Source organism: Arvicola amphibius, chromosome 6 (genome assembly GCF_903992535.2).
Source record: "Arvicola amphibius chromosome 6, mArvAmp1.2, whole genome shotgun sequence".
NCBI lineage: Eukaryota > Metazoa > Chordata > Mammalia > Rodentia > Cricetidae > Arvicola > Arvicola amphibius.
Genome location: NC_052052.2, coordinates 23,409,415 through 23,437,356, shown reverse-complemented (window position 1 = coordinate 23,437,356; position 27,942 = coordinate 23,409,415). Strand labels below are relative to the sequence as shown.

At 49.9% G+C, this 27,942-nt stretch overlaps 1 protein-coding gene across 2 annotated transcripts; it reads right to left on the bottom strand.

Annotated features, from left to right (window-relative positions):
• Positions 1 to 502: 502 nt before the first annotated feature.
• On the bottom strand, positions 503 to 27,661 carry Azin2 (antizyme inhibitor 2). 2 transcript variants are annotated; one of them, XM_038334801.2, is made up of 10 exons: positions 27,637 to 27,661; positions 26,940 to 27,136; positions 25,437 to 25,610; positions 17,707 to 17,879; positions 16,657 to 16,791; positions 15,805 to 15,970; positions 14,037 to 14,199; positions 12,536 to 12,648; positions 3,671 to 3,885; positions 503 to 851 (listed from the first exon to the last, which is right to left on the bottom strand). In XM_038334801.2, the coding sequence occupies exons 2-10, from the start codon at positions 27,042 to 27,044 to the stop codon at positions 716 to 718; spliced, it is 1,380 nt and encodes a 459-aa protein (XP_038190729.1). In that variant the 5' UTR covers positions 27,045 to 27,136; positions 27,637 to 27,661; the 3' UTR covers positions 503 to 715. The 2 variants fall into 2 exon arrangements, with proteins under 2 accessions (XP_038190729.1, XP_038190730.1); XM_038334802.2 differs by lacking the exons at positions 17,707 to 17,879; positions 25,437 to 25,610; positions 27,637 to 27,661 and having other exon boundaries at positions 26,940 to 27,027.
• Positions 27,662 to 27,942: the final 281 nt, after the last annotated feature.

Genomic DNA, 27,942 nt, shown 5'->3' with positions numbered 1-27,942 from the left:
GCCCTGGGTTCGAGCCCCTAGTAAAGCAAAACAAAACAACAACCCCCCATTCCTTTGCTCTCTTTCTGGAGCTTCTCTGGGCCTGGCCTTATCCTTCATGGTGTGTCACACAGAGACAACAACCAGTCATAAGTTTAGGAAAGGTCACAGCTCTGACCCCTACCTCAACCAGGCAACTCACCCTGCCTCATGACACCAGGCCCGGAGGCCTGTGAGGAAAACAGGGATGAGTCAGAGAAGCAAATGCCAGCAGGCGATTCTAGGGCTCAGGAGAACAGACAGGGCTGAGGTGAGGAACAGGTTTCTACATGCCGGGTAGGCCAGGCTCTCTCTCAGCCTTGCCTACGCTGCTTTGTGAATAATTCCACTGAATAATTTTTTAAAAACCTAAATATTTATTTGTTTCATATTTACAAAAGTGGGGAGGAGACTAAGTGAGACCCCAAGCACTCCCTCCCCCATGCCTGGCTGGCCAGGCCCCTCACGCTGCAGAGGCAGACACGGCTGGAAGGGACAGGATTTATGTTGCATACTCTTGAACTACAGCGAGTGTAAGCCTGGTCCTACTTACAGGGCAGAAACACTACAGGTGGAGCATGGGGGTGGCAGAGCAAGCACCAGAGTCCTGGCCAGAGGGTACCAGCTTGCCACCTTGCCCACCTCTCCCGAGGCATCTCCTTGGCCCCGCTGGGCTTCTCTGGGAAAACAGGCCTGCTCACATGATGCTTGCTGGGGTGAAGACAGGGCCCACACACAAGGTGTCTGTGATTTCCCAGCCACAGGACAGAGGTTTGCACACATCCTCGGTGTCCTGGTCTTCTTCAGGCAGCAGCTGCCCTCGAAGCGCTTCCCTGGGAGCAAGTGAAAAAAGGTGAAGGGCAGCCAGCATGGGGACAGAGGCCCAGGGCTTCCTGTGGCCCCTGCTTCTATAGCCCTGGTCTCCTTACACACAAGATTCTCACCCGATCCCTAAGCCCAGCCAAGGATAAGAATAAGGGAGGCCTGTGGCCCTTGTCCCACTGTCACACCACCCAATAAAGGAAAGGCTTCATGTTTACTGAGACTGTCTGTGCATCAGACACAGCGTCAGTCACTTCACCACCCGCCCTGCCACCCCATTACCTAAGTCCTTTCTTCCAAAAGCACTGCAGGAAAACCAAACCATTTCCATTTTCCCAAAGAGGAAACAAACTCAGAAAGAAGCACCCTGCTTAAGACTCCTCCCTGACAGGTGGGGAGACTAGGAATAAGCCCAGCTCTCCACATCCCAGGTTTAGGGCTTAAAAAATAGCCCATTGCCTGCCCCGCCCCAATCCCACAAACTGGTTCTTACCCTCCGTCCTGGAGGGATGAGCAGTTCCACCACCTGACCAGCTGCTCCAGCCCACACCCAGGTGGCCCTGCCAAGCCTAGCTCCCAAGCAACCCACTCCCGCATCTCTGTCTCTCGCTGGGATCTGCCATTGTCCCTGACCTGCTCCCGCTCCTCCACACAGACTCAGCACAGATACACTCATCCTTCCAAAAGGCAGAGTGTCCTCTCGCACCCCCAGCACCTCCTGCCACACTCAGTCCATGAGACTGGCCCCTGTGCATCCCCAGTGTTCACTGTGGCACCCCCAGAGGCCACCAGAGCGGCTCTCACACATCCCTTCCCAGTGCGTGCTGTCCTGAGCACGTCATCCGCCCTCGCTAATTTCTCCTCAGCATCCAGGTTCGGATCCCTACAGACACAGTGGGGCCCGACTCATAGAGCATCTCTTCTTGAGAACAAGGGTTCAACGCCTGTCTTCCTGACATCCCTTCACCGACAGCAGGGCAGGGGGGAAGGCTGAATCCCTCACGATGCAGGAGGCTAGCACCTGACAGTGGCTCGCTGGGCAGATAGGGGTTGAGGAGATACTAGGTGGGGAAAAGGCACAAGGATCATGCCAGCTTACCCTTTACCTCTGATCTCTACCCTCGCTCTCCTACCCAGTTCCCCACCCCAGTCATTTTCCAGACTTCCAGCACATTCCAGTCCCCCATAGGCAGGAAGACCTCTCTCTTGGGTGCTTCATACAGTCAGAGGTAGATGGGAGGTTCTGCACCTTCGGCTCCTTGTCTGTAAATGTAGTTTGGCCCAGTTTCTTAAAACCCTTCAGTGGCCCCCTTCAAGACCAAATCTAGGCTAGGTCTCTGGAGTTCTTGACTCACTCTTCCCTGAATGCCATTGCTTGAGAGACAGAGATACGGGCAACTCTGTGACAGAACTGGGCCCTCTCAGGTTTCCTTCCTCTGTAGCCACCCTCTTGGCTGTCCTGGGCACCTATGTTTCCAAAGCTTAGATGGCTTCTAGACACTTCCATGAACACCCCTTCTCAACCCACAGCCATCCCTCCCCAGGGTCCTTCCCACTCTGTGCCAGGGTCTTTGGGTACAGATCTGCACCTTAGCTCACTCGACACTAGACACTCCTATGCCCTCGGGGCCTGACAAAAAAACAGGCCTCAAAGCAAAATATGTTAGAGACTCTTTGACATGGGGTGATTTTCTGACATGCCCACTTCTCTGTGTTAGCATTTTTGCTCCTGGTAATGAATGCAGGTGATTCTCTGCCACCTCATCCACCTGTAGTTGTTGGTGACAGTTGGGGACTCAGAAAGAAGCCTACACGTTTTTATTTTGATTTTTTTGGGGGGGCTTTGTCAAGATACACCCAATGGCAAAATGGCTTTATGGGCCTGTCCTGTAGCCCACACAGGGTAGAAACAACAGCTGCATTAAACAGATGAACGGAATGTGACTTTCCTGGTGTCCCGTCAGACCTGGCATTTGGTGACGGTCCTGGGGGCTCTAGAATATAGACACCACTTAGTTCTGGGGGTCCTGCATAAGAGTCCCTCCCAGCTATCCAGCCCTCCGAGTCCTGCCATAGCCTGACACCCACTGTGTGGCCTCTCTGGAAATGGCGGTGACCCTCACAGAGTTGTTTGGGGTGAAAGGACAGAAAGTGAGGTGCCCAGCACAGGGCTGGCACAGGGGCTCCACGGGCCTTGGCGACCTCCACCTCACGTGCCTCTCACCTTGCAGGAGACAGACAAGATTGGCATTACTGCCCCTTCCTAGATAGAAAGAGTGAGGTCGCTGACTCAACAAGTCATTCCCTGGTCACAGAGCTGCCTCCTGGCTGCCGCCTCCAGCCTACATCTGCCCATAGCCTCCGTCCTGCACCCACAGCCAGAATGGTCTTCAAAAAACACTGACCAGACCAGACCAGACCACACTTCAAACCTGCCCTTGCTTTCTGCAACCTTCACTCTGCCTCCAAAGCAGAGTGAAGGGAAATCTAGCCCTGCCTCCCTATCCAGTCACAAGCAACCTCCAATGAGGGATACACCCCATTCCGTCCCCCCACCTGCCTGCTGCCCCTCACCTCCTCAAGGAGCAGGCCTGGGCCTTCGACAGGGCTGGAGACCCTTTCCAGTACGACACGTCACAGAACTGTGTGCCCCCTACAGAGCGCAGCCTCACCTTTGACCAGAGCCAGGTGCCCAGCACAGGCCCTACCTAGGCGGCCAGGAGCTCCTTGTCAAACTGGATTCCAGAACAGCAGCTTCTCAGCTCTGTCTCGCTACTGCTTCTGCCCAATTTGGCTCCCTTCAACCCACTTCACAGCGGGACCCCCTTACCAGGCTAGGCGGGACATGGCATAAGTGATTCTGTAGGCCTGGGTCCCCCCGAGGAGGGACTTTGTGTCCATGGTGTAGGCACCCATGTTGTCAAAGACCAGCCAATCCCCTATGTGTAGTTTCGGAAGCCACAGGCCCTCAGCCACGCGGTCACAGCCATCAACTGCAGGCCCCCACAGGCTGCTGCTGTACAGCCGTTGATCTGCAGATGGTTTCTGTAAGACATAGGACAGGCTTTCTGTGGATGCAGTTATCCATGTGGGCGCCATTCTGTGACATGAGGACCAGGGCTCTTTGGGGTTTCTGTCCTGCCTGGTCCCCCAGCCGTTTAGTCCCAGAGAAAATCACACAAAGATCTCCACAAGTTATAAAACTGACTGTCCCATTAGCTCAGGCTTCTTATTAGCTCTTATCACTTATATTAACCCATTATTCTTATTTATGTCAGCCACATGGCTCAGTACCTTTTTCAGCAGGGTAGGTCACATCCTGCTTCTTCGGTGATTTGGGCTGGACTGTCGAGGGAGCTTCCTGCTTCCCCAAATTCTCCTGTTCTCATAGTCCTGCCTCTACTTCCTGTCTGGTTGACCCACCTATACTTCTTGCCTGGCCAATCAGTGTTTATTTAAAACATGATTGACAAAATACAGACAATTCTCCTGCACCACTAACTCAGGTCCCTAATCCAACAGACCATCACCTGATGGCCTGGCAGAGACCACAGAGGACCCATGGGTCAAAACATGCCTCCAACTTCAGGGAGCTGAGGTTCTGAAGGCTGAGGATTTGCTCAAAGGCGAGCTTCTTCCTTCCCCCAAGACCCAAGACAGGGATTCTCTGTGCAACAGCTCTGCTGTCCTGGAACTCACTTTATAGACCAGGCTAGCCTTGAACTCACAGAGATCCCCGGCCTCTGCCTCCTGAGTACTGGGGTTAAAGGCGTGTGCCATCATCGCCTGGCAAAGGCAAGCTTCTTTCTTAAATGATTTCCAAAGGGAAAAGAAATCTGTAACAGTCTGCTGTGGGATAATGCTCCTGTACCCTGTAAAGATTTGTCATTCGTATTGGTTTAATAAAACACTGACTGGTCAGTAGCCAGGCAGGAAGTATAGGTGGGGCGACCTTACTAAAAAAAATTCTGAGAAGAGGAAAGGCAGAGAAATAGTCGCCAGCCAGACACAGAGGAAGCAAGATGAGAATGCCTCACTGAGAAAAGGTACCAAGGCTAAACACAGACAAGAATTATGGATCAATTTAAGTTGTAAGAACTAGTTACTAATAAGGCCAAACAATTTATAATTAATATAAGCCTCTGTGTGATTATTCAGGTCTGGGCAGCCAGGAAGGAAAGTTGCAGTCTCTGCTTACAATAGTCCATCTCCAGATAACCAAAGAGAGTGATTCTTTCACAATTTAGGGCTCCTGCTGGGCAGGTCCTGAAAGATGGGTCATAGCCAAAGGAAAAAACATGGGTGGGTCTTCTGAGTGGACTCCTGACCCCTTGCTTGGCCTGCTGCAGCACTGGCCCCATACCAGCTCCTTCTGCTCCTCAGTTACCCTGCCTCCCCTCCCCCACCCCCTGCTTTTACCCCAGATCTTCCCTCCAAGTCTAAACAAGACACCCTAAGTCCCCAAAGCTCCATACCCCCAGAGCTCCACCTTTACAGTCCTTGCTAATGGTAAGGAAATACTCCAGACATACTTGAGCCTGTCTTCCCCACAGTGAATATCTGTAGACTTAATGAATGCCTTGCGTGGGTGGCATTTAGGGGGAAGAGAAAGCAAGTGACATGAATAGAAATCATCCAAAGGGCCTGGGAGGAGGCAGTGAGGGCCAACAGAAGAAGAAAGGCCTGCCGGCGCCTCAGTCGGCAGCAGGAGTGACCGGAAAGGGAGAATGAGAAGGCACCATTTCCATGCAGGAATAAGGTTCACATAGGTGACAAAAATTAACAAGCGAGGGGGCTGGAGAGATGGCTCAGAGGTTAAGAGCATTGCCTGCTTTTTCAAAGGTCCTGAGTTCAATTCCCAGCAACCACATGGTGGCTCACAACTATCTGTAATGAGGTCTGGTGCCCTCTCCTGGCCTGAAGGCATACACACAGACAGAATATTGTATATATAATAAATAAATATTTTTTAAAAATTAAAAAATTAACAAGCGATTAGACCTATCAATGAAGAAAAGCATGCACACATTGTCAAAGTCCATAAGGAGAACCATCCTGTATTCATGAGTTCCTTCATTCACTGAGCATTTATTGAGTATCTACTATATACCAGGCTCTGATCTAGGAGCTATGAACAGAAGTCAGCAGGAATGAGCACACAAAAAAAATTGAAATTAAAGGGGGAGATTAATATCCTTGTCTGTTTAGCTTTTTCTACATATATGGGTTTTTTTTTGTTTGTTTGTTTTGTTTTGATTTTTAGGTTTGGTTTGGTTTGGTTTGGTTTTTCAAGACAGGGTTTCTCTGTGTAACAGCGCTGGCTGTCCTGGAACTCACTTTGTAGAATAGGCTGGCCTCGAATTCACAGAGATCTGCTTGCCTCTGCCTCCGAAGTGCTGGGATTAAAGGCATGTGCCGCCGCCACCTGGATTAGCTTCATATTCTTATTTGCTTTTGTAATAATAAAATGTAGCCTTGGCTGCTGTGAACTCTTCCCAGTAGCCCCAGTCTCTAGAAAACATTAAGCTGACACTCTAAGGGGCAGGTGCTCTGTGAATGCATCCACAGAACCTTTGTGAAGACAGACTCTAGAGGTCCTACACTCAAGAGAAGATACCGTGTGGACAGCAAGTTAGCATCCTCTTGCTAATTAGTAGTACAAGCTTAAAAACAGGCCAGAAACAGTTGTGTGCGTGATGCTGGGGTCAAAGGTAGCCTTCATGGATGCTAGCCACTCACTGTAAAGGCATGTGCTGCCAAGCCTCACAGCCTGTGCTCAAGCTCTGGAACTCACACGGGGTAGGTGAGAACTGACACAAGCTCTGACCATCACACACACACTTACACGCACACACACATACACACACACACACACACGAGTGAATAAATAACTGTAAAAAAATTCTTTTTTTGTATTTTTGAGACAGAGTTTCTCTGTAGCTTTTGGTTCCTGTCCTGGAACTCACTCTTGTAGACCAGGCTGGCCTCAAACTCACAGAGATCCGCCTGCCTCTGCCTCCCGAGTGCTGGGATTAAAGGCGTGCGCCACCACTGCCCAGTATAAGTATAAAACACTAAAAAGACTCAAAGGAGCCAGGGAGTGATTAGAAGAAGTCAGGAAGTCTCGGCATGCCAGGCAGTGTCTCTGCTCAAAGACAACGGAAGTTTCCATTCACAAAGGTCATGGGAGAATTAGGTTATAAAATTATTGGATATATTTGGGCCACACTAATACTTAATCAGAGAAAGTAATAAGAACCTAATGGAGGAATAAAATACATGAGCTGTACCCTCTCCTAGCCAGAAAACTTTGACAAACCAAAAGGAAATTCCTCCCTAATTTAAAAAAGGCTAAATAAATTACTCAGGAATTGCCCCATATTTCCCTTAGGACTAGAAAGCATATAAAATAATTGTGAACTTACCAAAGACTATCGATAAGAAAATGACACTGTGGTTAGTTAATTCACACAAAACTGCCTCATATCATATATAAAATACAAAGGATAATAGAAAAAGAATATCCATGTGCGTGCCTGCCAGCTAAAGAAACACAGAACTTCAAACCAAGCGGCTGCCTCATGTGATCTCAGAGCTCCAGAGGCTGAGGCAAGAGGGGCATGTGATGGAGACCGGCCTTGCTGCCAGTCTGTAAAACCTGCCAAAGACTCTTGTCAAAGAATATTAAAAGAAATTCAGCCGGGCGGCGGTGGCGCAGGCCTTTAATCCCAGCACTCAGGAGGCAGAGAGGTAGGTGGATTTCTGTGAGTTTGAGGCCAGCCTGGTGTACAGTCACACAGAAAAACCCTGTCTTAAAAAAAACCCCAAAATAAAAAAATAAACAAAAAGGATGTAAACTTTCCAGTCTCTTCAAACTCCCCACGTGGCTAAGCCCATCCCTTCCCTTCCTTTCTAGGTTCCATATTCTCTGGCTTTAAGAAAAATCCATGAATGCACCTTATGTTAAATGATAGGATTTATTCTGCATGCTTTTGGCAGTTACTTAATTGAAATTATGGAGCATTAATTATGAGACTCACTTTCTTGTTAGTGAAATTTCTATTTCCAAGATCCATCCATTGACACCTGTGACCACAAGTCACACAGGCACGGCACAGACGTCTCTGGGTGGGACACACTGATTTGTTCACTCGTTACCCTGGTCACAAGCACTAAGGGTCCTCTGGTGTTTCGTACCGGACAGACACGTCCCCCAAACACACACACCTGAGAACTTGCCGGGACGGGGTACCCATGCCGGTTTTACCTGATAATGTCACTGTGGTTCCCAACACAGACATACATGTCTAGGACACCCAGCCATCGCACACCCTCACCTTCCCTTCACACTGGTGTTGGCATAAAATGACATCACACCACTGTCAGGATAAAGTGAGTGACATCTCACTTCCGCTTCGTTTCCATGCCCTTGGCTACCACTGCTCATTTTCAGTTTGACTCTCCTCTCTCATGAACCGCCAGACAAAACTGTTTTTATAAGTTCTTCATCTTAACGTAGACAAACACCCGTCTTAAGACTTCTGATCCCAGCACTTGGAAGGCAGAGGCAGGAGGATTGGTGCAAGTTCAAAGCCAGCCTGATCAGCATAGTGAATTCCGGGCTTGCTAGTGCTATATAGTGACAGACTGTTGGAAAATACATAATACATGTATGCATACATACATACACACATACACACATGCATACGTACATACACATATACATACATACATACATACATACATACATACACAAGCAAATAAAACTTTAAAATCTTTCCCTATGTGTTTGTACTTGTCCCATTTTCAGATAGTCCCTGTTTTACATTTCTTTGCTGCAGGTAAGTTCCCTTCCTGTGAGCCACCCTTCAGTTCCAAAGTTCCTTCCTCATGAACTTCCCCTCAGGACCAGAGGTGGCAGTGTTTACCGAGAGTGTGTGTGTGTGTGTGTGTGTGTGTGTGTGTGTGTGTGTGTGTGCTGGAACTTGATCCCATGTCTCAAACATGCTTAGCTTTATCACTGAGCACTACCATGAACATATAGTTTCATTTAAATACTGATATGTTAGATTTTTATTGTTGTTTTGAGACAGTCTTACTATACAGACCAGGCTAGCCTGCTTCCTCAGTCCTGCTTCCTCAGTTTCCTGTGTGTTGGAATTACAGGTGTGTACCGCCAAGCCCCAAGAGGAAGGCTTTTGCACTATCTGCATATTCCTGTGTGTTCAGGTGCATGTAGGGGGAACTATGTGCACATGGAGGTCAGAGGTCACCCTCTGGTGTCATTCCTCAGGAGCCATCCACTTTGGACTTCGAGACATGGTCTCTATGGTGGTTTGAATGAGAATTTTCACAAGGGCTCATATGTTTGAATGCTTGGTCCCCAGTCAATGAACTGTTTGGGAAGGATTAGGTGTGGCCTTGTTGGAGGAGGTATGTCACTGGGAGTGGGGCTTTGAGGTTTCAAAAACCCACAGCAGGTCTAGTCCCTCTCTCTCTCTCTCTCTCTCTCCCCCTGGGGATCAGGATGTAAGGCTCTCAGCTACTGCTCCAGCTCTATGCCCATCTGCTTCCCACAAAGATGATCATGGAATAATCCTAGTCAACAAGCCCCCCGGTTAAATGCTTTCTTTCATAAGAGTTGCCTTGGTCATGGTGTGCCTTCACAACAAGAGAGTAGGGACTAAGACAGTGCCTCACTTAGACCTGGGGGCCTGATGACTAGACTAGGTGCTGCTGGCTAGGAATCCCCAGGGCTCCACTTCCCAATCCCCATGGCTCCACTTTCCACTGACTCCCAGTCCTGGCTCACAAGTGTGCACCACACACCTGGCTTTGTTTTGTTTTTCTTCTTACATGGATGTTGGGGGCTAACCTCAGGTTCTCATGCATGTGTAACAAGCACTTTGCCAATTGAGCTAATCCCAACAGTGTCTAGATGTGCTTGTTACATACAAACACCTTAAATATTCACTGAGTTGTCTAAAAGAGCATCCATTCCAGGACTTCATAAACAGAAGCGCAAGTGGGTAGAAGAAGGGAGACCATGGGGGTTTTAAGAGAGACTTGACGTGAGATTACGTTTTTTGTTTGTTTGTTTTAAGGCCATTGACAGAGCTGGACAGATGCCTCATGGTTAAAAGCACTGGCTGCTCTTCCTAGACGACCCTGGTTTGGTCCCAACCACCCTCATTCATGACAGCTCACCACAGTCTGCAACTCCAGTTCCTGTGAACGCAATGCCCTCTTCTGGCCTCTGCAGGCACTGCATGCATATGGCAGGCACCCATGTAGGAAAGCACTCACACATACAAAATAAAAATAAATAGACCTTTGTAAAAGCATTGGTATCAAAGGAGATAGAACAACAAACACATTCCAAATATGTATATGAGAGCAACAATAAAGTGTGTCGTATCAGATGAGAAGGCCCCTACGCTGGCCGTGAAAACGGCACCCGTGGTAACAGCCTGCGCGACAGTGGGGAAGAAACCTGGAGCTTTGTAAGCAAGGGGCCTAAAACGGCTCCTGTCTCTCAACCTGGTAAGGTTTGGGGGGACTCATCATCAGAATATCATTCTTAAAAAGCATTTCCATCTTAACAATGTCAAATGAGCCAGTCGTGCAGAGATCATTCTCACAGAGAGGATACACATGGAAGCAGGAATAAGAATAACAAAAACTCCGCAGGGCCTGAGTGGCGGGTGAGAAAGTGATTGTGATGGGAGCTTTGAACCTGACATGAGGCAGATGAATAAGATATGAGCCCTACCCGCAAGGGCTCACAGTCTGCAGAGAATAAGCATTCCTGCGTACGACACTTCGCCCCTCCAAGGCCAGTTTTCCCATTATGAAACGAGATTGACAGCATGTTCCTTAGGTACTCTTAGGAAATTAAGAGAGGAATGACATGGAAATGCTCACACAGACCCAACTGCCATACATACATGATGTCCACTGTCACCAGTCCATAAGTGACACTGGAGCAATGAAGCACTGTGTGCGCATAGTGGACGAGACGCTCAGATGTAGGAGGAGTCAGGATGATGAGCAGAGGTCATTAGCACAGAGAGGCTTTGCTCCGCTGTCTGAAAACTTCCTTTGAACTTTAAGTTACCTATACATGTTTCCAAAGTCTGTTTGATTCCAGCAATACACAGGAGGCCCCCCTGGGCAACACAGCAAGGCCCTATCTTTTAAAAGTAGGGAGAGAGGAAGGAAGGCAAGGAGGGAAAAGGAATGAGTCGGATCTGCATGGCGGCCAATGAGTAGTGAGCAAGCAGGAGGAGGGACCAGAGCAGCACTGGTGGCCACTTCGGATGACAGCAGGAGAGAAGGAGATGAACTCAAAACCAGGTTGGGATCGAGGCTCAAGAGATGCAGGTGTCCTCCACCCAGGAAGACAGAGAAGGCACAAACCCATCTTGTCCAGTCCTCCAGCTTCGGCAGTATTGATGGCTGGGAGAAGGGCCTTTGGGTTGGAAATTAATAGTTCAGATCTGAGCAAGTTTAGCCTGAGGTGCTTGAGAGACTCCAGAGGACATGGGAAGTGGGGGAGGGGAGCTGGCGGACAGGGCTCAGCAGACAAATCATTCATTGTGCAGGGACGTACCCCACTATGCAGCTGGGATCAGCGAGAGAGACCCAGTCTAAAAAGGTTGCCTTGTCTTTTAATGTAGCGATTTCCCAAAACCCTCTTTAAAAAGAAGTCTTGGTAATTTGTTAATAAAACTGTTTTTGTCTTTTCACTTGTAGCACTTCCTACATTCTGGAATTTTCTGATGTGTAGACTTCCTCTATTTCCCTTTGGTGCCACTGGACTTTCCTTTCTTTCTTTCTTTTTTCTGGTTTTGTGTGTGTGTGTGTGTGTGTGTGTGTGTGTGTGTGTGCACTAGTGTGGCATTTACAGGGGAGCTAAAGCTGCTGGAGGCCGGGGTGAGCTTTGTTGCTCTTGTTCCCATGTTCATATGAAAACCATTACAGACAAACCTTACTTCTAGGGACTAACTCCAGAGCAGGGACCACAGGTGTCTGTCGAGACAGTGCTGGAGACGGAGTCGAACAGCTAGGGCTGCACTGGTTGGAGTACTTTATAACCACACAAACAAACAAACAAACAAACAAGCCCATATTGTAAGATGAGTTGATAGCACAGCAATAGCTACGCCCCACACAAATGAAAAGAAAGATTAGAGAACAACACGTCCCCAGTGCTAGGGAAATGAGCTCTTTGCGTTTTCTAAAAGAATAAAAAGAAATAAAAACATTCTGCCATGCTGAGACTGTGAGCAATATCTTTACCCTTCAACCTTGCTTTTTCTTCTTTTCTTTCTTTCTTTTTCCTTTTTTTCAGACAGTTTCTATGTAGCTTAGTCTGACCTTGAGCTCATCATGATCCTTTTGCCTTAGCATCCCAGAAGGCTGAGATTCCAAGTGCACACCATGCCTTGATCTTTTATCTATTTTCTTTAAACAATTTTTAGTGTGTGTTGAAGCCAGGGCATGCTAGGCAAGTTCTCCCATCACTGAGCTACACTCCCTACCGAGAACTCAGCTCAGCGACAGCGAGCACGGCTCAGACATCTGAGCCTTGGGTCTGGGCCCGGCAGGCACCACAAAGACTAACTAAAATAAATAAGAGTTAGATAAAAACACAGGCACAGGATGAAGGCACAGTCACAGGGGATGGGCTCACCTTCTGCAGGGTGGGGGTAGGGCAGGTGTTGTCAAAGAGGACTGAGTTGAAGATCCCATAAACGCCCTCATCAAGGTGGTACACGATGGTCTTAGGGGCTGAACTGGTTTCGTCTGTGAGGAAGGGAGAGAAGAGGGGCCACACAAGCAGAATGTGAGGGGCTTGGGAGTCAGAAGCTGACATTACAGTGAACTTAGTAAGGACAAAGCTGTGGGCCAAAGGGTTGCCCCTTCTTCAGGTATGGGGTAGACCCTGCAACGGAAGCCACTAAAAACCATCCCTAGATGCCCCAGTAAAAGTAGAAGAGCAGCTCGCCCAAACTCAGAGGCACATGACAGGGAGGAGGTATGTCAGAATAAGAAACCAGGTGGGCTAGCTACACTAGACAGACTCTCCCCCAGGTCTCTAAGAGGCCAGGAGAATGCATGGCTGCGCATACATGCACACACACTGACCATGCTGCCTGGAGCCCTGCTCTGCCAACAGCTCTCTCTGAGGAAGAGCACATCGCTATGCCACTCCCCAGTGTCAGATTCACTGACACTTGTCACTCACTCATGGGGCCTGAGAGATCCCTACGGGAAGCCTGATCTATCTGGAAGGGCTAAGGCGGGCACTGATGCTGGTGGCATGGGCACAGGAGCTCCGGGTCATCCCGAGCTGAACTCGAAATCCAGGACTGGCCGTTATCAATCCCGTGACCCCGAACAGATGACTTAACGCTCCCTGCCTGTGCTCTGTCCTCTGGAAAGGGGATGTGAACAAATGCGGTGTCATGAAGTTATAGGAAAGATGAGTAAGAGCCTGTACTCTGAGGAAGAGGCAGACCCGGGTCAAGTGCAAGCTACCTCTAGCCAACTGATAAGCAATTCACTCCATTCTGATCCATAAAACGGGGCCAATTAAATACCTATTCACCCCGAGGTTGCTTCGTGCTCCATGGATAAAATACAAACACATTAGGGAATAAAACAAGGGTTCTCAACCTGGGGGCCAAACCACTCTTTCACAGGGGTCTCCTAAAACCATAAGAAATATCAGATATTGCCGGGCGGTGGTGGCGCACGCCTTTAATCCCAGCACTCGGGAGGCAGAGGCAGGCGGATCTCTGAGTTCGAGGCCAGCCTGGTCTACAAGAGCTAGTTCCAGGACAGGCTCTAGAAACTACAGGGAAACCCTGTCTCGAAAAACCAAAAAAAAAAAAAATATATCAGATATTTACACTACAATGCATAATAGTAGCAAAATTACATGTATGAAGTAGCAATGAAAATAATTTATGTTTGGGGTCACCCCAACATGAGGAATTGTATTGAAGGGTTGAAGCAATAGAAAAGTTGAGAACCACTAGAATAAAGGAATAAAATTGTCTTTGGGATGAGGGGAACTGCAAGTTTCCCTACAGCAAACACCCATTCTCCAGAAGGCCCCACCCCTGCTTAGTCAGCCATTGTCTCAGCTTCAGGGAAGAACTGGGCTCTCCCGCCCACCTGGCACCTACCCTCCCTGCCGGACTGTTCTGGAAGAACCTCCTTCTTGGCAACAATGCTGACAGCCACAGTGAAGGCAGAAGACACATAGTAGCGACCCAGCTTAGCAAGGATGTCCACACCGCAGCCCTCGGGGAAGTACAGGTCCAAGGCTGAGTTGATCACAGAGGCAATCTAGGAGAGAGGTAGGTGCAGGACCATGTGATTTCAGGGAGGACTTGGCAGTTGCTAAGGTCCCAGCTGGTAACTGGGCACAGTTAGCCAGGAAGGCACAAGGCTGGGGTAGGTGGGGGTTGGGGAGGGCAAAACACTGGAGTGAAGACCTCCTGGCTGCACAGCTCACTCGCCCAAATAATCCCACATAGAAAGGGATATTCTTTCCTAAAATGTTTGGTGCTCAGATCCCAGATTCTCTGGCATGGATCCTTCCTTCATAAATAACCAGCTTGTTAAATAGTAGGAGTAAAAACAAACATGCAGAGCTGGCTCTGCCATCTGGGATGGGTGAGCCGGATCACTGTGAACTTTCAGAGTGGCTCCTTTTATTCTTACGCACACATTATTATTATTATTTTTTTTTTGGTTTTTCGAGACAGGGTTTCCCTGTAGTTTCTAGAGCCTATCCTGGATCTAGCTCTTGTAGACCAGGCTGGCCTCGAACTCAGAGATCCGCCTGCCTCTGCCTCCCAAGTGCTGGGATTAAAGGCGTGCGCCACCACTGCCCGGCCACAGACATTATTTTTAATTATACATACAATCTGGTTATGTGGGCTTGGAGTTTGCCACTGTTGTTGCTTTTTTGTCCTTATGGGAGAAAGGCTGGCTATTTGAGCTAGAGCCTCATGTAGCCCAGGCTGGCCTTAAACTTCTGATCTCCCTACATCCACCTTCCTTGCTGGATTATAGACATGCAATTACCATCTCCAGCACATGTATGTTTTTATAAGCAGACACACTCGATGGACTCTGACTGTCCTCCCTTGTGAATAAACATTTTCATCATTCTCCAGCCAGTTTGGGCACTGGGAAGGCCACTAGACTTCTGCCATGTATGAGGCTGCAAGTCTTCATTTTGAGGCTCATTCCTGGGGCATCTGGAGCCTCCACAGGGTCATTTCCTACAGACAGAGACTACAGAAGTATTGTGCTACTGAAGAGATGTGTCCCAGCTGGGCTGTGGTAGTGCACACCTTTAATTCCAGCCCTCAGAAGGCAGAGGCAGGCTGATCTCTGTGAGTTTGAGGCCAGCCTGGTCTAAAGAAGTAAGTTCCAGGAGGGCTCTCAAAAACTCAGAGGTGGGAGGGTGGGGCAGGCACCCCTAGGGGTCAAAGTGGGAATCACCATGACACATCTGTGCTGCCCTTGGCTCACATGTGAGAGGACCCATACAATGGGAGCAGACCAAAAGTTGGTTTTGCTTCCCTGCCCTTCCCCCCAGGTTTCTTGTCAGCCCATTGGAGGGTGAATAAGGCACGCATACTCAGACCATCAGAGAGCTCATGGCATATAAATAATGTCTTGACTGAGCCTTTAACAAGCTAGCTAAGTGCACGGGCTTAGCGAGGCGTGCAGCCAGCTCTGCTGTGGACTCCGGATGTGCCATAAACTCTACAAGCCCAGCCGTGCCACAACACAGGGTTAATAAGTAGCAATAAAATTTAGGCAAGCACTAAGCCCAGTGTGACACACAGGCCAGATGTACTGTACAGTGGGCTCCCTATACTCGCCATGCCCCTCCCCCATCGCAAAATGACCTCCAAGCCACCCTTGACCACACACCTCTTCGAATCTCACTTTGGCTCCCTCTAAGCCAGGAAAGCCGCCGCCAAGGTCCAGAATGTTCATCGTGTGGCCCAGCTCAGCACCCATTTGAAACACGAGCCGGGCATCGGCGATGGACTGGGCGTAGGCCTGAGGGTCAGGACAGCCACTGCCAAGGTGGAAACTGGAAAGGGAAGAAGAGCCTTAGCTTACGTACAGCTTACGTACAAGGTCCAGGCGTGCCCACGTTACAGAAGCAACAACTAAGGCCTGGAGCATCAAATGGGATACACAGGGTCACGTCGTACGCTGAGAGCAGACAGGAGGCACTTCTCCCATCCCTTCACGCTCCTTTGGAGGGGAACCTTCCAGGATGAAAACTCAGGTCCCAAAGTACCCAGATCAGGACACACCCGCCAGTGAGCGTGTGGCCAGGGCGAGTTACTAGGCTCGCCTTGTTAAATGTTGACTTCTACAGACTGGCGAGAAAAGTCCTTACTGTTCAGGGGTGTGGAATAAAGCCCCGGGGTGCTCAGCCTGGAACGTGAAGTTCTGAATAGACAAAGCTGGAGAAGCGGCCCTAACTATAGCCGATCTTTGTATGGAAAGAAACAGCTCCAGAGCACAGCTGCTACCTCTGGGCTCTCTCAAAGCCATGTCCCTGGGAGCAGCCTCCTGGGTGGGATAAGGCCTTCTGGGGACTGTGGAAGGGATGTTGTTAAATCTTCCCTCTAAAGAGGGGACACTATCCGGTGGCGGAACTCCAGGCCTGGGGCAAGTCCTGACCGAGGTCCAGGAAGTCCATGGTTAGCTCCTGGCGTACAGGTACTGGGTCAGGTGTGGGCAGGGTGGCCGGCTCCCAGTGCACACCTCACACCCACCACCTCCACGTGGCTCTTCTTGGCGTTTTCAAGCAGATGTCTGCAGGATTTCAGCGACGCTCCAAACCTCAGGCTCAGGTGACTCAGAGAGTGGGAGTCCTGGGTGGCAATGCACAGAACCATCCTGAGGGAAAAATGCGGCATCCCTGCTGAGTGAGGCCCGTCCCCACTGCCAGCATCTCCGCTGAGTGAGCCCTGCCCCACTGCCAGCATCTCTGCTGAGTGAGCCCCGCCCCACGGCCAGCATCCCTGCTGAGTGACACCCACCCACACACTGCACTAATGAGTGCATAGCCTTCCTAGGTCACCCTGAATTGCCAAGCGATGTCTATGTCACCCGCTGGGTCCCGATAGCATCAACCCTCACCCAGGCAGCTCAAGTCTCCCCCAGTCAACCCCATAACCAGACAGTTTTCATCAGTTTTCAGACATATCACCCGAGAGGGAACCATGTGTCAAACAAATTCCTAAGGAGAGTCCTGAAACATGAGGGTCGCTGTGCTTTGGGTGCACCAGAGTGGCTCTTGGGTGCCCTACTATTCCCTCAGACCCTTCTCTGGATCCCCAGAGTGCCAAGGACCATTAGCTATCACAGCCAGTGAGCTCCCTCCCAGAAACCATTCACACGGGGCCACTGCCCCATAGCCAATATCACTGTGCCCCTCACCCATTGCACGAGGTATATTCAAGCAACACCCCAGTCTGTACATCCCTCAGATGTCCCACGTTGTTCCCAACACCGACATGCTTGCCTTGACTGTTTGTGACTCCCCAAGTTTCACTCATTCCTCAAGACTCGCTTCAAATGTCACCTTTCCTGAAGCTGAGACCTCCGTAATCCCTTGGACCTTTTCTATCTAGGGCTGTAACAGTTCTGCCCTGGATCTGGGTCCTGTCCCGGAGTAGCATCCATCCTGCTGTAAGTGTGGTGGGATCCAAGGAGCATCCAGGATGGGGACCTCTGCCCAGCTCCCCACTCCTTCCCCCTCCAACCTCACCCAACAGCCCAGCCTCCCTGCAGAAGTGGTTCTCAGCTTACTTGGCACTGGGGTGGCTCTTGACCACCTTGGCCAGCTCCACTTCATTGTCGAAGCTCAGCAGCCTCACCCCATGCTTGGCAGCATACTTGATCTGTGCAATTTGCTTACAGGGGTTGGCACAGATGATCTTACTGGCAGGGACACCGATATGCTGGACCAACTCCATCTCTGCCTGTGAAGTTCCAAAGGTCGTGGTGAGGAGGCCCCAGGGCCTGCTGGCCTGTGGAGCCCAGGGATGAGGGGCAAGCTCATAACTATACACTGGGCGTCAACATAAGTGGGTCCTCTCTCTCTCTGGGTTTTTTTTCCCCAAAAACAGAGTTTCTCAATGGCTGTCCTAGAACTCACTCTGTAGACCAGGCTGGTTCTGGCTTCAAACTCAGAAATCAGGCTGCCTCTGCCTCTCAAGTGCTGTGGTTAAAGGTGTGCACCACCACTGCCCAGCCAGTGGGCCAGCTCTTTAAGGCATCAGATACACAATTGCTTCACACTGCTTTCTCACTCTCTGATGACAGCGCTGCCATGTACAGACACGAGTGGGGCACTGCACACACCTGGGGAAGAGGGATCCAGTTCAAAGCAAAGACGGCAGGCATATCTGTATATTTCTTCTAACTTCCTGCCTGAGCGAAGATCTCTCATTCTAAAGTGATCAATGTATTTATTCCAAAAATCAAATGTCTTTAAAGGGAGGCATGCTGGGCTGGAGAGATGGCTCTGTGGTTAAGCACACTGGCTGCTTTTGCAGAGGACCTGGGTTCAGTTCCCAGCACCCACATGGCAGCTCACAACCACTCATAACTCAGAGGAGCCTTATCAAGCACTAGGCATGCACACGGTACACATACATATTTGTAGGCAAAACACTCATATGCATAAACATAAATAAATCATTCTTTTAAAAAGGCAGGGTGCACATTTTCTAACAGGCTTTGGACAGACTGAAACGTTTAATGAATGCTGCTTGGAAAATAGTATTGAGAGTCCTTGGATAATAAAAACTACATAGCAATTGCGATTATCTGCAGGAGACCTACAAGACTGAGGCTCAGAACATCTTAGGAGGCATACTCCCCAGCCTCTGGCAGCTAATGACATAAGGCTAGGTGTGGTGGCTCAAGCCTTTAGTCCCAGCAGAGGCCAGCAGCTCTCTGGGTTTGAGGCCAGCATGGTCATAGTGAATTCCAGGCCAGTCAGGGCTACATAGTGAGAGCCTCCCGCCACCAAAAGAAAGTTGACAGTAGAAGAGGGACTAAGTCGGAAAGAGAAAGCGGGTCCGTGGAAGGGAGAGAGGGGAAAGGGAGGGCGACAGGATGTGATCAAAATACTTTATAGTCATGCTATAAATATCATAAAGAAACCCACTAGACGATACAGAAATCCCATATGGTAACATCCAGAGGACTTGAAGTCAAAGAGATGGCCGTGCTCCCCTGTTCAAGGCAGCATCAATGACAATAGACAGGACAGAAAATCAGCCTAAACATCTGTTCCCGGATGAGTAGATACAGAGACTATGGGAGAATACAGTGTGTGTGTGTGTGTGTGTGTGTGTGTGTGTGTGTGTGTGTGTTACACGTACATAGATTATCTCATATATGAGAAAAGTCTTCAAAGCCATGGGTCTCTCTGACACAGCACCCAGTCCAATGCCAATGAATGCATTCCCTCCCCCACCCCTTTACATTTTGGTTACTGCCGTTTATTTTATTTAATTAGATTTGTTTATTTGGAGGAATGTGTGTAGAGTTCAGAGGACAACTTTCGGGAGTTGACTCTCTCCTTCCACCATGTGGGCCCCAGGGGTCAAACTCAGGAGGCTGGAGCAAGGGCCTTTACCAACTGAGCCATCTTGCCAACCCTTACTTTTGTTTTTGAGATAGGGTATGATGTAGTCCAAGCTGGCCTTGAAGTGAACTTCTAAAAAAGTTTTAAATTATTTTATTATTATCGTGCATGCATAGGATATATAGGTGTCATGGGGGGGGGGGTGTCATGACACACATGTGGAGGTCAGATGACAGCTCAGAGGAGTCGGATTCTCCTTCCACCACATGGGTTGAACTTTCTATGTAGCTGAGGACCAAACCCCAAGCTTCTGAGCACGCTAGGAATTCACACTACCCCTGTGCTATCCTTAGCCATTTCAGGCTGTGGCTTTCACACCATGGAGCCTTGCCCTAGCTCTTCCTTGCCTTTACTGACCACAGCTCGTGCACCCGCTGCAGTAAGGACACAGATGGTCATGCGTGGTGCTAAGTACCCCTGCTCGCTAGCACCTGCCACAGGAAAGTCCTAAATGAGATGTTTTCCATCAGGTGCTAGGAAACATTGCTATAGATTCACTATTTTCAGTTTCTTGGGCCATTCTGTCTGTTGCGACTGCCTAACTGCCACTGTGGTACAAAGCAGCCACCGACAACTGGGAAATGACTCAGCGTGGCGGTGACTTGATTTGGCTCACTGTCCAGTTTTCTGACCTGCCTCAGAGGCGCTGTTTCATTCAGTCCCTCCAGCCCATGCAGAGGGTATGAGAAGCTGTGCAGGGCCAGCAATGTCTTAGCACATGAGCCCACACACAGACCCGTACATACACATGCACATAAAATAAAAACATGTTATAAAAAATGTAAGAGCTATGGAGCAAGTAACAAAGCCAGAGTCGAGAGTCAGACATGCCTCTCCATGCATAAGGGAGTCAAGAGACAGCGGCTTGGGAGCATGGTAGGAGATGAGAGTCGTTTGTAACCATGGCGAGTCTGATTCTGGCCCAGCTTCCTTCAGCACTAGTTGCATTAAGTCCTGTCAGACCCATAACCATCAAATATCAGTATCCACTCTCCATATTTCAGGGTGGAAAGCTGAGTTCAGGGAGGTCAACCCATCGATGGTGACAGCCAATAAGTGACTTCAAGGGACACCAAGATCCAGCTCCAGAGCTGGACATGTGGCTGTCACAGCTCACATTCCAGATGCAGATCTGTCACCATGCCACGTCTGGGTGAATATGAAAATGTCCCCTCTCTCCCTACACAAGGTGAAAAGAGACCATGGTGACTTCAATAATTGTGGTTACACATATTTAAACAATAAGTGTCATTCAGGGAAGGCTTGCTCCATGTCAGGCACTGCTTTCCAGTCTTATATACATTTCCATTTCTTCATAATCCCCTTATGAGGTCATGAGGTTTGGAAGGGTAAGTCATTAATTCGAAGTCACATAGCTTAACTGTCGGAGCTCAGCCTACACTGACAGGCACCTCTTGAGCATCTGTTAAGGTGCCAGCCTGCAACCGGTGCCGAAGAGAACAAGTAGGGAATGAAGCAGATGGGGTCTCCCACTCTGTGGCGCTTTCAGGCTGGCGGAGTAGAGGCATAGACAAATGGGTGCTGAATAATGGCAGAATGGCCAACGGGTTCAAGGAACCACAAAAAGGTACGGCATGCTAGAGAATGAGGGGCCCTGGGTGTGAAGGACAAAGCACAGCCTGAGGACTCAGAAGGGAAAGCAGAGCCCCCAGCTGGCCTTGGATGGGCCAGGGACGACAGTTTCCAGCAGAGGGAACAGATCCACCAAGGGCTGAGGATACTGGAAGGGCCAGCACTATGGGGAAGATAAGGGCGGAGGGTATGGGCAGACCCAGCTGCCAAGGGACCAGAAGCAGTGTGTGGGTTTGCAGGTTATCCTGTGCAGAAAGAAGCTTTCAGAGTTCCGAGGAGAAACGCGGCAGCCAGATGTGCCCATGCACACCCGCAATACCAGCACTGTGAAGGTGGAGGCATTCAAGGCCCATACGGACTATTACAGATCTTGAGGAAGGGAGTACTTATCATGGCCACCTGAAGAACGACTTCCTGGGACCCAGGCGAGACTGACCCATACCAGAAATGACCAAGCCATCCTAGAAAGGATAGAGATGTGCTCTGGTGGCAGCTTGGCAAGTGAGGTGATGGACGTGGGGATGGGGGGTGAGGATGTGAGACAACACAGGGTAGACGGCTGTGGGCTCAAGCAAGGGAGGGAGGCAACAGCGAAGGGATGTGATTTAAAGTGGAGGACAGCTTAGGACCAAGTCCAAAGGGCTGCGCCACTCCCAGCAGCAGGTACCAGGGGAGTCAGTCAGCACCTGGACCTGCACAGGGGGACGGGGAGAAAAATACACACAGGATAAATCATCAAGAGTTCTCTGAGGGTGGAGGCGAGCCCAGAGCAACTCTCTCTCTCTCCCTCTCCCTCTCTCTCTTCTGTGCACTTTTGAAGTCTTCCAAACTGGGAATGTATACCACTATTGAATCTTTTTAAAAAGAATACTTGCTGGGTTGAATACATTAAGAGATGGTAAAGAAGCGCGTTCCCCAGACCAGATCCAAATGCATTTGCACAGAAAGCTTTCCAGTGCCTGCTGTGCTAAAGGGACTGGAACAGCCTACACCGCAGGAGTTCTTCCTATACCACAAGATGCTTAATGTGCGTCAGCCGCTTGCATGTTTCTAAATGCTGTACATCCACGGACCCCAGAATGCAGACCCTCTGCTGAGGCAGAAAACCAGCACCCTCATTTTCTCTTTGAGTGAATGAAGCAATGAGCTACTTGAATCGTCACAAGTACCAGGGCATGGGGTTGTTATTGTTTGCAAATATTTTTGTTGCTTTGAGATAGGTTCTTGATATATAGCCCAGGCCGGTCTTATAGCCACAATAATCCTCCTGCCTTAGCCTTCTGAGTGCTGGAATTACAATCATGGGCCACCATGCTGGGTTTATATGATTGTGTTTAAAACAAGGTGGTCAGTGGAATCTAGGTGTGGTGTCCACACCTGCAATCTCAACACGGGGAAGGTGAGGAGGGGAGAGTGCTGTAGTTTGAGGCCAGCCTGGGCTACTTAATGAAACCTTATCTAAGGAAAGAAGGAAGGGAGGGAGGGAGGAAGGGAGGGAGGGAGAGAGGAGCAAAGCAAATCAAATCAATTGGGCATGGCGGTATACGACTGAAATCCCAGCAATCAGAAAGTGAAGTAAGAGGTCAACCTCAATTGCATAAGATCTTGCCTAGATAAATAAATCGGTCACTGTATTTCTGTTGATCCCTTGGTATCTTGTTGGAGGAAATTCTTAGGTGTATCCCCAGCTCGACCACAAGGGGTCGCAAGGGAGTAAGCTGGAGGATGCCGATAGAGAAAGAGGCTTGGAGGCAGGATCAAGTTCCTGGAGAAAGAAACTAGGAGAATCCGAGCACCTAGTAAGCTGTGACCTGCGCCTCTGGCTTGACGGCTTGTCTCTCCATCCAGCCGTTGCTCATGCCAGGCCTTTGGTCTAAGTCCAGTACCGTATGATGCCATTGAGCATGGTCACCCCCTGTGGCCCACCAGGAGAGGGCAGCCTCCACCCTTAAAACACCTAGAAGGGGTGGTTAGTGATAAGGAACAGCAGTAAAGCGCTTGCCTAGCACGTGATAAGCCTGGGTTATTATTATAAGTGCCAGCAACCACCACTCAAGGAAAAGCATCAAGCGATCTGCGTGACCCCACGGCGGGAGAGGACACTGTCACCAGCCACACGCCAGCACAGCCAACTCTCTCCAAGGATCTAGGAGAAGGCAATACCAGTAGACTCAAGCTGGCGTCTCCCCGTTCAGATCCTAACCAGGTGGCTCACCTTCTATGACTCACTTCCTTACATGTTAAATGTGTATTCCGGGGACTGTTATCAAAATCCCGGTAAAAGAATGGCCTCACAGTAGAATGACCTCACGGAGCTGTTTCGAGAATAAAATGAGATCACGAACAGAAAATGTCTGGCAGAGAGCCAGGCCCAACAGAAGCACTCAGCAAAGGGTGGACGCTTTCAGCACACACCTTTCGCCCGTCTTTAAAGTTTTCTAAGCCTCTGTACAGCAGCTCTGTCCTCTGGAGGTCACCCCCTGAAGCTAGAGGACTAAGAACCTCACCCGAGTTTCCAGAAGCAGAAGGACCTAGTCAATGCACTTTCACCCTATTTTTTAACCCAAGCTCAAGGGACCCAACGGATCCTGCCCCCTCCCTTCTCTGTAGAGAGCGCCGCCACACTAGGGGGGGCTGCAGCGAGAGCAAAGCCATCTGCCTCGCTGGACTTTGTGTCCGACTTAGAACAAAGCAATGCAAAGAAGAACAAAAGGAGACTCTTCAACCACAAAGAGTGACCAGTAGCTAACCTTCAAGTAAAGGTTAACCTGCCCCCTCCATCCCGCCCCAGTGCACACATTTTCCTTTCCCCACTGGGGATCGCTCTAGCCCCATAGCCTTGGACAGGCTGGCTCTCCTTCCGCCAAGAATTCTTTCTGGACTCCATTCACAGCACCCAGTCACACTGCTGACCCGGGGCTTAGCAGGGATCCTCTCCAGAACAGCCATGACTAATCATCAAGAAAATGATGGCGGTGACATCACAAGGGATATGTGTCCAGCAGGCTTGCTTCCACCGCTGGGCGCAGCACTGGCCCTAACCTCGGCCTGGAACGTTCTTCCTCTAGTTCTCCCCCTGGCTCAATCTCCTGCCTCATTCAAGCGTGAATTCAAATCTCAGAGAAGCCTTCCTTGAACAGGGATGGTGATGGCAATCTTCCTAGAATCCCAGCTTTTAGAGGGGGCAGAACAGGAGGACCGGGAGTTCAAAGCCAGGCTGTGGTGAACAGCGAGTTCTAGACTAGCCTATGATCCACAAGACTGACACTGCTTCAAAACAAACCAAACAAAATCCTCCTACCCCACTGCCCTACTTCCCACCTACAATACCACGTGTCTTCATTGCTTTATTTTTGTAGAAAGCACCATAACAGGGGGCTTTTTTCGTTTGTTTCATTCACAGTTAAACTCCCACCTGGAATAGCATTTTTGCTAAGTGAATGAATGCGATAGACCTAAGCAAGACGGCTTTTGATGGAGTAAAAACAATGAAGCAGCATCTGTCTTGCTCAGCACCACACTGTGAGCCCCACCCAGGCAGCCACTACTCCACCATAGCTCATGACTACTCTGAGTAAAGCCAATCAAAAGCCACCAGGAGGGAACTAAGAGCAGAAATCAAATTAGGAAGACAGCCTGCAGCAACAGCAGCAAAACTCTTAAGAGGATTAGTCTGAAAAACACAGTCACACATTGAATTTATAAAAGGAAAAAAAATTGAAGTCCAACAGCATAAGAGTGGCTTGGTTTTGTTTTAACTACAAGATTAGCACCTACTGCTCTAAGTCAAGACATTGAAAAACTGTCATTTAGTTTAAAAACTTCTTCCTACATAGAAAAATTAAAATGTGAGTATTTTTTAAAAAGAAGAAAAATAACCCAGTGTAGTGATACATCCCAGCATGTGGGAGGGTGGAAGTTAGGAGAATTAGGAGTTCGAGGCCAGCCTCAGCAACAAAGTGAGTTTGAGGGCAGCGTGGACTACATGAATTCCTATCTTAAAACAATGTATAAATAAATAAATGAAACAAAGATAAATACAAAACCATTTCAAAGATGACCCATATGCCCAGAGACATCTTGGGTTCCTGTTTGGAACTTCAGAGGTGACAAGTTCCAAGCTCATTTCTTCCTCCCTCCTCCCTGGAGCCTCCTCTAAGGTAGGCGACCTTCCCAGAAGGCCATGGTCAATTACAGGTCACTCCCATCCCCTGTTATTACCAAGAGCAGCAGGGCCACCTTTGGTGAGCATCAAGGTTAAGTACACGGGAGGGGCAGAGGGGCTCACCTTGTTGGCACAGCTGAAGCCCAGCCCCAGCTCAGCTAGGACCTTCAGCACGCCCAGGCTGCTGTTGCACTTGACAGCGTAAAAGGGCCGGACTCGAGGCAGGTACTTCAGGAAGCAGAAGTGCTTCCTCACGATAGCACCCAGGTCGGCCACAAAGAAGGCAGCCACCTTGCCCTGCACAGCAAGAGGCGAATGGATGTGAGGCCCGGCTCCCTCCCTGTGCATGCTGTCCACAGTCCTTCCAAAGAGTAGCCAACAATAACCTGATGAACCTTTCCGAGGCTCCCACATCCTCCAGAATGGAAGGCAACCTCAGGCTGACATTCAAGGCTGTGTGACCAGCTCCAGTCCCTCCCCTCGGTCCCCTCCGTCCAGCTAAAGTCAACTATATAAAGTTCCTTTCCCGCCTCCAAGTCTGTGTTCCCATTGTGCCCTCTGTTGAGTCTGGCAAATTCCCACTCTACCACCTTTCAGCCTAAATGCTACCCATCCCCCCACATATCTATATCTATAATTTTAATCCATAACTTTTAATACTCTGGTTGCATTCTGTGTGTTCTTTCAAAGCAGCAGAACTGTATATAGAGCTGTCTACTCCACAAAGGGCAGAGGCTGTGGCTTACTGCCCACTGCCATTGACACACGGGCTCTCAGTCCACTGCAAGCCATGCCTGCAGAAGACTGGCCCTCCCTCACAGACATGGATGAGTCTGTGGTGACCCCCCGCCCCCAAACTCGTGTTCCTTTTCATGCAACTTCTTTGTTTAAAACGGGTACCCACTTGGTGTCAAACATAATAATTAAAGGACAGAGAAGGTCAAAGACCTTGAAAGGACTTGACTCTGGAAGTCATTACAAGTCCCTTCAATAAATGCTAGATGGGACTTTCTACAAAATAGGTTAGTGGCCATGGAGATAGAAAATACAAAGCCTGCCAGAAGTGAATTAGGAAAAAGGCAACAGTGGGAAACACTAGAGATGAGTACACGGTAGACGCCTGCCTGCCGGGGAAAGCAAATCCCAGCGAAGGTGGAACAGCAAGACTGGGCTCTAAAGCCAGAGCGTGGCCCGGCTCCTGAGCAGTGAACTGTTGTAGGATTCCGCTCTGTTAGAGAGTTGCAGGAGGTGCGGAAAATGGGAGAAGGTCATGGGGGTTTCGGTAAGATGAAGACTAATTAAAACGGGGTGCTCTCACTAAGTTCCTAGAGCCCTAAGATGGTGGACTTCACGGAGCTGAGGGATGTCTGGATGTTGGAGGGGAAGAGAGCATGAGACTGGAACTCGCAGGCTCCCAACTGCAGCGCTGGGGAGACTATGCATGTGGCAATGGTGTTCTTTTCTCAATGCAGGGAACACAGGGAGGGTAGATGTTGAGGCAAGAACCAAGAACTGGGGATACAAGGAACCAGTCTCATAAATATCAAGTACCCAAATGAGAAGATTCCTACCAGAGGAGAGGGCAGGGAACCCAGCCACACCCCATTCCCATCCCTTCACCCTCACCGTGGTGGCCTGTGAGGCCCCCAGAGTGAGTTCCTCCAGCAGATCCCGGGTGCTGAAGCCCTCCTCCACCATCACAAAGTCCGATTCACTCAGGTAGCCAGCCATGCTGAGCGGGAGGAGCCCAGGGGCTGGATGAAGCCGCTGCCTTGGAGCGCCGCTGGCTGCCTTGGCCACCGCCTTAGAAAGTATGCAACACACTGTAGAGAGAGGGAGATGGAGGGGACCGCTGTGGGGACAGGCTCTGCTGTAGCCCTCACCTCCCCAGGCCTGGATTCCCTGTCCTGTCACGTTCTGCCCACCCTCCCTCCCCCCAAACACAGGCCTGAGAAGCAGAAGTTCGCTGGGAACGGTGGTGTTGTGTCTACTAGAGCCTCAATTACCCCCATCTGTTAAGTGGGATTGCTTTGGAGTTCCTTTCCAGTTCTGAAACTTGAGATTGGAAGAAAAAGAAAGAGCGTGGGAACAGAACTGAGAAACCTAGGTGGAGAAGTGTCGAGGATGCCTCCAGTCCCGACCACGCCTACCTAAAGAGTTCGACTCTGTTCTCTGCTGCATGACCTTGGGTCAGTTTCCCCCATTTATAAGTGGTTGGTTCTGACACGCTACGAATGCTATAAGTGCCACTGGCGGGTTCTGTCCGCGGGACCCCTCTCACGAGTGCAGGGCGAGGAACCCGCACCCCAGCCCCAGACCTTACCAAGCCCCGTCCTCCTTCGCGGGGGCCAGAGCCAGGCGCGCTGCTAGGGGGGGTCGCCGGTGACCTCGAAACTTGTGCAACACCCCGAGGAGGAGTGGCAGTTGCGGAGCCGAGGCCCCTGCTGAGAAGAGGCAAGGGGATCCGGGGAGCAGGTCAGCGCCCAAAGCCGAGGGCACCCGCTCCCCGAGGGTCCCCCCAGCCATTCCCTGCACTCGCCTTAAAACGCATTTACACGGCTTCGGCCCATAGGTCTCCCTAGCGAGTGAATCGGATCCTCGGCGCCTCCGCTCGCTCGCTCCCCCCGGC

Coding starts and splice junctions, on each gene's coding strand:
- Azin2 (XM_038334801.2), bottom strand. CDS start 27,044: ATGGCTGGCTACCTGAGTGAATCGGACTTTGTGATGGTGGAGGAGGGC. Junction 12,649..14,036: donor AGAACAGTCCGGCAGGGAGG/GTAGGTGCCAGG, acceptor CCTTCCTCACAG/ACGAAACCAGTTCAGCCCCT. Junction 852..3,670: donor GCCATGTCCCGCCTAGCCTG/GTAAGGGGGTCC, acceptor ACTTGCTCCCAG/GGAAGCGCTTCGAGGGCAGC.